The 9,052-nt window shown below is 46.9% G+C and overlaps 1 protein-coding gene across 1 annotated transcript; it reads left to right on the top strand.

Moving 5' to 3' along the window:
- The first annotated feature begins 3,171 nt into the window (after positions 1 to 3,171).
- LOC114071774 (tetraspanin-36-like) lies at positions 3,172 to 7,476 on the top strand. Its single transcript, XM_027909629.1, has 6 exons — positions 3,172 to 3,383; positions 4,220 to 4,294; positions 4,743 to 4,838; positions 5,407 to 5,559; positions 6,433 to 6,516; positions 7,295 to 7,476. Exons 1-6 carry the CDS (start codon positions 3,318 to 3,320, stop codon positions 7,379 to 7,381), a joined length of 561 nt encoding a protein of 186 aa, XP_027765430.1. The 5' UTR covers positions 3,172 to 3,317; the 3' UTR covers positions 7,382 to 7,476.
- The last annotated feature ends 1,576 nt before the right edge of the window (positions 7,477 to 9,052 follow it).

Here is a 9,052-nt window from a genome sequence, read left to right as displayed (position 1 = left end):
TAGTTTGGCCCCTTTGCTGTATTTTGTCTGGGTTTGGCAGGGGACAAAAAGGCCTGTGCTGATAGGCCTGCAAACGAGCACAAACCTCTGTTCTCAAGCATCACATACGGTTGGCTTATTAAAACAACTAAGGGAAAGTGGAAAAGTATCTGTTCTGCCTGACTGAGAGATGCAAATTTCATGTATATATATATATATATATAAATATTTTTTCTACTTCAGAGGTAATTTTAAGGGGCCCCTTCTATGGCTGTGACAGTGCTAAGGTGTTGTGAAGTATTTGCATGGCCACAGATCTCTAGAAAGGCAGGTGCTTGTGGTCATCAGCGTGTAAAAGCAGCGGAACACAAACTGGAAGTCTTGTTGTACTTAACAAATGTATAAAATCTACTATTTTCCAATGGCTGTGCTGTTCTTTATCAGTGAGACAAGCCCAAGACTTCTCATAACCATCCCGTCCCATTCTGTTTCATGGGTGAGACTGAATATTCCCGGTGCTGTTCGTGCATCGGGTGGCTGGAGAGAGCTCCAGGTTGTTGTTTATGTGCCTGTTTATACCTGGCACAGCCGGCTGGGTCGAGTACGGGAAAGGCGTGTGAAGTCAGCGTGGTCCTGCCCGAACACCAGCCTGGGGAAACCTGGTCGTTACGGCTTTGTTTTCTTTCCACTCATCTCCAAGGGAGTCCATTTTTCCCACCGAAATAGCTCCTCTGCTTTCCGTCAACGGCACGGGGTATCAGAAGTTCTGGTGCTAGGTCCCTGAAGGGTGGGAGCTGCGGTGGGCGAGGCAGCAGTGGAAAGGGGGGGTTTCCTTGCAAAATTTCCCCCCTCCTCTTCATCTTGTCTCAAGGGAGTCGTCGTAATCAAGCACCAGCAGCGTTTCCGGGCTCCCCGATGAGTCAGCTGGGGCAGTGTGGGGAGGAAGGGGTCGGGTCTGCGTGTTCTGCTTGCCGTTGGCGGAGCGGGGGGAACTGGGCTGAGCCTCACCCCTGCTCTGCACTGAGCTCCTCTGAAACGCAGCCTCCGAGCAGGACAGGAACAATGACAATTTCTAGTGTGAATTTCTTGGAGTAGTCGTCAAAACCTCGTATATGATGTTGTTTGAAAATGTGTTTGACTGATCGCGAAGAGGGAGAGGTTTGATCTCTTCCTCCTCAAAAATAGCTGATCAAACTGGCCTTTGTGTTTGTGAGATTGTTTGGGTTTTTTTTTTTCCCTTGAGATCCAACAGAAACCTGTTTGATCAGGTGTACTTTACAATTTTCAGTCAAGGTTTATCTTCAGCAGTGCAATGGACATTTCTTGTTGTGCTTCTCTTCTACAGAAGCTTCATCTTAGCTCTAGGATTGGGCTGAAGGTTTTGTGATGTAGAGCTGAAAAAACCCTCCACCAGATTTTGAACCTGCCTTAAGTACTGGGAAGGCTCGAGGAGAAAGTTCTGACTTACGTTCTGTTGTATTTTTCATCTTTGCTTTCAAAGTTAGTCTCTGGGACTCATCTGCAAAACCAAATCGGGGAACAGGTCGTGCTCGGCAGTGCCCTGCTCTCAGGAACAGAGTGTTGGAGGAGGAGAAGCTGAGGCTGCTCCTCCTGGGCACCTCACTCCTCTGGGGAAGTGAGAAGGCAGCGGTGCCTTTTGAGGTAAAGTGGTTTCACCCTTTTCTCTGCATCCCTAAAATGGGGTGGGAGGAAGAAGCCTGAGTTGTTCTACACCTGCGGACAAGGAAATGGGAAAGACTTTCCTCAATGAGAGGAAGTTTTAGGCACTGCTTTAAATCATTAGCACCACCTGAAAACCCGGTGCACGTAGAGAAGAAAAACAGAAAACCCCTGAGAACTGGTGATGCTATTTCTTTTCCTGATAATTCTTTGTAGATGACCTGCTGCATGAGCCCCAGCACAGCAGGATCTCGCAGGGCATGTACTAAATGTCTCTGAGGGTTAGTTTGATCCTGGTTTCACCACTTGGTGCATACGATCCCAGTAATTCTGAGGTACAGGCATCGCCCAGGAATGCGACAGCGAGGGGTGGGAGCTGTCTGAAACAAAGGATGTTCCTGCAGTTGGAGGTAATTGAAAGGGCAGGCAGGAGACCAGGCTGGAGGGGGAAGAGCTAAACTAGGTAAAGGAATTAGTCCTAGCTCCAGCATGGGGAGTGTTTGATTTAATTAGAAGGTACAGTGCTGGGGAAGTAATGAACTGTTCCAGAGCTGGATGATGAAATCCTGCCGTGGCCTGTTGAAAACAAGCAGACTGGTTTCCCTCAAGTTTCCAGAATGTGAATATGGATGGTGCTTCATTTTATTTGTGCTGCAGGATTAGAGAGGGTAGATGAGCTTTTCTAACTCTTGAGAGGTTTTTTTTATGCCATTGATGAGGTTTGGCAGGGCATGGCTGAGTCTTTCAGCGTTATTTCCAGGCCTGTACTGTGGATAAAAGTCTTCAGTCTCCAGGGTGTCGTCACTGGTGTGCATTGGCCTCAATCAGCAAAACATCCTTCTCGGAGAGAGATTAATTTAGAGACTGCAGAAATCTGTTTCCTCCAGGACAAGGAGGGACCGTGTTTTGCTGAGACCAGGAACATCTGTGCCTGCCTTAGTGGTTAATGCTGTTGAGAGAGTGGGAAAGATAAGTTTCTCTCTCTCGAAAAAAAAAAAAAGCCCCAAATCAACAACGAATCCCCCTGAAGGTGACAAAGGAACAACTGGACGTGGCACTCGGTGTGGCTGGGTGACAGGGTGGGGATCGGGCACAGGTTGGACTCGATGCCCTTGGAGGGCTTTTCCAACCGAAATGCTTCTGTGATTCTGGTAAGTTGATTCCTGCAAATGCAGCATTGGGTGGGATGTAGGTGGCCTTGGGTAGGCAGTTTGAGCTTGGCCTTCTGCTGAAACGCTGTCTGATACGTGTTGATAGACTCCAACATTTCAGCTTGGCTAAAGAGGTCACTTACTAAGTAGAGGAGCAATCAGTGAAGTTTGTCTTCTCTGTGTTCAAGTTTGAATGGGTAGCTAGTTTGGTTGGTAGTTTCAGATGCAGCATTTTTTTTCCCCTTCTGGCTCTTTGCACACTGTAGTCACGACTTCTATAGTTGCTGTATTAATTGTTCTATTACAAAATGGTCCATGTTTACTTTCCTGGGCAGATGCTTAAGGAAAACCAGCTCGTAACTTCCTTCCCTTGTGTTTCAGGCGGCAGCAGCAGGCCTGAGCTATGTCGGGGCGTACGTCATCAACACCTACAAGAGCTACGACAACTTTCTGCAGGACAAGTACGCCGTGCTGCCCGCCGTGATCATCATCTGTGTGGCTGTGGTGATGTTCGTCATCGGGCTCATCGGCTGCTGTGCCACGTTCCGGGAGTCTCGAGTTGGTCTGGGGCTGGTGAGTGTTGCGTGTTCTCGTGTGTCTTCTTCTTCACCCCGCTGCACGGTGTGGGAGGTGGCAGGCTGGAGCTTGGGATGCACGAAACAGAAAGTGAAACACGATTGGGACATGTACCACTGAAGCTCTGCTCGTTGGCGTGAGTTGTGTACCGCCGCGACGCGCTGACCGACGGTGTGTGAGGCACAGGCTCAGTTACCAGTGACACCAACACCCCTGCCATAGACAGTCTCATGGCTCTGCCTCTGATCAAGATGACTCTTCATCAGAGCACTCAGTTTTGAAAAGGTTTGGGTTGGGAGGGGATGTGGCAGCCACGGCTTCTTCTATTCCATTCTTCTATTCTGTAAACTACTTTGGTTGTAGAGGCAACAAGAGATAACAGTAACTGTTGTAATCAGGATGGCCGAAGGAATAAAAGCCAGGCACAGTATGATGATGATCCAAAAGTCTGCTTTATTGCTCAGTTCAGTCTTACTTATACACACTCTGCAAACAGAACCTTACATACCTTTCTATTAATAACTCGCTATCTGTGGTCTGTTATTAACCCTTACACACGATTGGATATCCACACCTTATTTACATTCTTCTCTCACTGGTCAGTTTTGGCACCTTCTCAGATCTTTCTCTGCTCCTGTGAATTCCTCAGGGAAACGGCTTCCAAGTGTCTAAGTCAAAAATCCTCCACCTCTATATCCTTCATCAGGGGGTCTGCGGACCCTCTGCCTGCCCCAACAAATAACTTACTGCTATAAACGAATGTGAAGTGTAATGTAAAGTTGAATTCAAATGCTGTGGAATTCTTCCTTACAGTCTCTCTCTTGTATTTTCAGTTCTTGGCCATTATCCTGCTTATCTTTATCGCAGAGGTATCCGCTTTTGTCCTGGGATTTGTTTACAGGGAAAAGGTAAGCGAAGAGTTAGCATCCCTGTCCCAACCTAAAAGTAAAGAAAAAAATCTTGCATTGTTAGATCATTTTTTATGTATCCAGTTTTCATGTACTTCATCCTCCATCCTGCAACCTGCAGAGCAAGTGGAAAATGGGGGTGCTAAATACATAAAGTACCTGGCAGGCATCACATCGATCTCTCAGTTGGATTAAACAGTCGTTGATGCTCCCAAAAGGAGGGCTGTTCCAGCAGGGGAGGCATAATATGATTCTGGTTAAGTGTTACCTGAATTTTATCTAACATATACCTTAATATTTGTTTTGTTATTGATTCATTGGGTTTTTTTTTTATTTATTTCCCCCTCTGAATTAGTTGGGACACAGATCTCTTTTGCATTTCCCACCAGATAAAACTCTTACATCTCACGTTAAAACCATCTGCATCTTTTTTTTCTTCCTAAAATAGGTAAAAACTGACGTTCAAGGCACAATGCGCTCGGTCTTTGAGCAGTACGATGGCAAAAACCCAGAGTCTACAGTTGTGGATTACTTGCAGGAACAGGTAAGAAAGTATTTAAATCATCCTGGGAGTTACTTGGAAAAGAACAGCTGGGTTCTAAAGAAGGAATTTTGGCTGGAAAAGGAGGGGAGGAGGTGTCTGTGTTTAGCGTCGGGTTCTCCAAGGCAGCTGAGGGTGCTCCCCGCTTTGCAGAGGTGGTGTTTTCAGGCTCCTGGTGTGAAGCTTCATGCAGTGAATGATCGTTGCATTTGGATCAGACCAAATAAGCAGTACAAATGAGTAACTGCTGCTGGGAACACTGCCCCATAAAACAAAAAAGGTGATGGGAAGACTCCGTCACGCGACTTGTCGCTTTCATTTTGGAGCTTTCAGAAAGAGTAAACCAAGAAGAGTGTAATAATGTGTGAAAGGAGGTTGATTTATTGTATTTGTGGTTGTTTTCCTGAAGCGCTGCTGCTTGTAAATCTGCTGCATACGAAGGGCACCTCTGGCCCACTATGCCTAAGAGAGGTTTAACTCAACGTGAACCTTCATATATATATATGTAATATATATGAATAAATGTAATATATATATTCATACATCCCTGTAACTGCCCTGTGTTTGGCAGCTTCACTGCTGTGGGGTGAAGAACTACAGTGACTGGACGACCACACAGTGGTTTAATTCCACTGGCAACAACAGCGTCCCTCTGAGCTGCTGCCAGCAGGGTGTGAAGAACTGCACTGGGCATCTGGATCGGCCACAGGAGCTCAACACCCGGGTGAGGATGAGGGCCTCGGGGTCACTGTTGGGCCGTGATGACTCTCACCGTGGAGGAAAGCACGTCAGGCTTTAAGGATATTCCCATAGCTATCCGGGCCAGGGGAAAAGACTCGTGTAGGATCGACCGTGCTGAATGCGGAGGATGAAGATGCTCCAAGGGCTGGAGCACTTCTGTGGTGGAGGCAGGCTGGGAGAGCTGGGGGTGTTCGGCCTGAAGAAGAGAAGGCTCCAGGGAGGCCTTGGAGCCCCTTCCCATGCCTGTAAAGAAGATGAGATCAAACATTTTAGCAGGAAAGGACAAAGGGTGATGGTTTTAAACTAAAAGAGGATCAATTTAGATTAGATATAAGGATGACGTTTTTTACAATGAGTGTGCTGAAACACTGGCACAGGTTGCCCGGAGAAGCTGTGGCTGCCCCATCCCTGGAAGTGTCCAAGGCCAGGTTGGACGGGGCTTGGAGCAACCTGGGCTAGTGGAAGGTGTCCCTGCACATGGCAGGGGGTTGGAACAGGATGATCTTTAAGGTCCCTTCCAACCCAAACCATTCTGGGATTCCATGAATTCCATGCCAGGTTTTTCAGTCTGGGACAAAGCCCCTAGGTTGACTTTTATAGATACCATTGCTGGTGTTCCTGTCTATGAGTTTTGGGCACTTCCTTAAGTGACCCGAGCTGGAGGAGATCGGGAAGCAGCAAATGTCAGTGGATTGTGATTTGTCGGTGCTTCTCCTCAAGCCATCAGGTCTGGAAGACAAGAACAGAGTCCCCCGGGTCTGTAGTGGTTGGTTAGACAGGCCCTGAGGAAAAGAAAGAAAAAAAGTCCAGCTGAATTAACATCATTTAATATGTTTTCACCTCTCTTTCCTGGCAGGGCTGTGCAGAGGAGCTGGAGTCTGGGCTGCAGAGTGTTATCAGCTATGCCATGCTCGTGATCCTGGGGTTTGCCATTGTAAAGGTAAGTGTTTCTGTCTCTTCCCTCATGGAAAATAGTACTGCCTGCCCTTTGATCTCGGGGCTTTTTCTTCTGCCATGTCCCATCAGCCTTTTTTCTGGCCCTGAAGTAAGACTCAATCCTCTGTTCCTCACCTGTTTTTCCAGTTGTCTCCATTTCATCTGCCTAACAATGAGGGTAGGGATCCAAAAATATAGTAGGAGATTCAGGATGGCGAATGGAGAATCCATAGAACCATATATCGTAGTGCCATAGAATGGTTTGGGTTGGAAGGGACTTTGAAGATCTTCTAGTTCCAATACTTTCCACTTGGACCAGGTTGCTCCAAGCCCCATCCAACCCGGTCTTCAACGCTTCCAGGGACAGGACAGCACAACACAACCTGTGCCAGGGCCTCACCGCCCGCACGGCCAGGAATTCCTTCCCAGTATCCCATCTAACCCTGCCCTCTGGCACTGGGAAGCCATTCCTTTTCTTGCTGTCACTCCACGCCCTTGCCCAAAGGCATGCCTAAATATTTTGCAGAACTCATTTGAAGTCCAGAATAGTCCCAAGGCTTTCACTGAACGATAACTAGGAATTAATGTGGACGTATAAATTAACGGGAAAAACCAGGGAGAAAAATGTTCAGCTGCAACTATTACTGGAAATTGATATGCAAAAATGCCACTTAAGTGGTTTTTTTTCAGTATGATGGAGTCCTCTAATATAGGGGTGTTGAGTCTGGTGACTGAAACAACAAACACAGCACTAAATCTCTTGTGCTCTCTCTCTTTTCCAGTTCTTTGGCATGCTGAGTGTCTGTGTGCTGACTTGCAAGAAAGAAGAAAGTGGATACCAGCCTCTTTACTCGGGGGTGTTTGCTTAATAAACGGCAAAGATCGGTTTTTCTTTTGCTTCCTGATGATAAAATAGACTCGAGACCATACCACAGCTTTCTGTGAGGTTATGGCAGGTTTGGATTTGTGACGTCAGACAGCACCAGAACTCCGGAAAGAAACTTTCTTCTGCCCTTCTTCCCTCTGCCTTGAAAACACAAACGTGCAGCAGAAACTTTACATTTTAATCACTAAACTGGCGGAGACTGCAGGAGGGGTTTCAGTTACCTGCACAAACCTCGGATCATTCCTCTGGCGGGGTTTAAACAGCAAAAGAAACTTTAGAACGCCAGGCTTATTCTTCACAGACATGTAATATGTTTTCTCTATATCTGTACAGTTGTGGAGTTTGTGGTTTGTTTTTTTTTTCTCCCCTTTCTTAGTCATTTGTTGTAATTCTGTTTACTGCCAAGGTTGTTAGTGCAAGACAACCCTGTGTTTAAAGTTTAGAAGAGACATTTGGGTTGTTTTTTGAAGCAGCTATCAAATGTGATCAACCCCAGGTTAGGAGGGGATGTGTGTTTTGAGCTTCTGGGCTCAGAACATCTCTTATTTGCCTTATTTTTTATTTTTATCTGTTTCTTAGTTATTGACATCAAAAATTTTGCCTCCTTTTATGACGCTTTTATGGCTTGCATACACAAAGGCAAGACTGTGTCAGTCCCTTTAATGTGGGAGTTGCCAGAGTTTGGGGGATGAATCCAGCGTGGAAGATGGGAGTCACAGGACACATTGTCTCCATGTGGTTGTGTAGATGGGACTGCTGGAGGCGTTAGTGCTGCCCCATGGAAGCTTTGACCACCTTTCTCCACTAAAAAAATGTTTAAAAGATGCGTTATTTTTCAGAGCAGTTTCAATAACCTGCTGTAGCTCTGCATTCGCACATTTTCCTTTCTCCTTAAAGCGACTGCTGGATGGAGTCACTGCATGGATTTAACATGGTCTTGCTTTAAAGTAGTCCTCCTTCAACTTGTTTCTGTGTTAATCTGTGTATCAGCTCTTCAGGATTTGGGGGTTTGGGGAGGGAGGGGAACTACCAGCTGTTCTGAATCAAGGAATTGCGGAAAAGCAACACAATTTTTGCTTTTGTTTTTTTGAGTTTTTTTTTTTTTCCCCTTGGAGAGATATGCAGCCTGTCCTAACCAATAAACCCTTTATATTTGAAGCTAATTAGAAAAAAATAGTTCGGGGTAAGTCTAAGCTGTTCAATTATCTCCAAAAAAAGAAAAAAAAAAAAAAAAAAAAAACCAACGGGTGACGTTGTTCTACGGGAACCAGACCATCTGTATGTTGAAAACTGACTTAATTTTTATGGTGGGCTCTCTCTCCTGTTGAATGCCGAAATAAACTGAATTTATGTAATCGAGTTAAAAAAGGTGGAAGGTTCTTGTTGGTTCTTGGCGGGGGGGGGGGAGGGGAAAGGTGTCGGGGGTGCCCGTCACGGCTGCCTCAGCCCTCCCGCCTCCCTTCCCCGCTTCCCCTCGGCCCTCCCGTCTCCCTTCCCCGCTTCCCCTCAGCCCTCCCGTCTCCCTTCTCCGCTTCCCTCAGCCCTCCCGTCTCCCTTCCCTTCTTCCCCTCAGCCCTCCCGTCTCCCTTCCCCGCTTCCCCTCGGCCCCCCCCCCCCCCCCCCCCCCCCCCCCCCCCCCCCCCCCCCCCCCCCC

This window comes from Empidonax traillii, unplaced genomic scaffold (genome assembly GCF_003031625.1).
Source record: "Empidonax traillii isolate 1590-97213 ecotype Southwest subspecies unplaced genomic scaffold, ASM303162v1 scaffold2268:size33387, whole genome shotgun sequence".
In the NCBI taxonomy this organism is placed as follows: domain Eukaryota; kingdom Metazoa; phylum Chordata; class Aves; order Passeriformes; family Tyrannidae; genus Empidonax; species Empidonax traillii.
The sequence above is the reverse complement of the archived record's forward strand: the minus strand, read 5'-3'. Positions and strand labels throughout refer to the sequence as shown.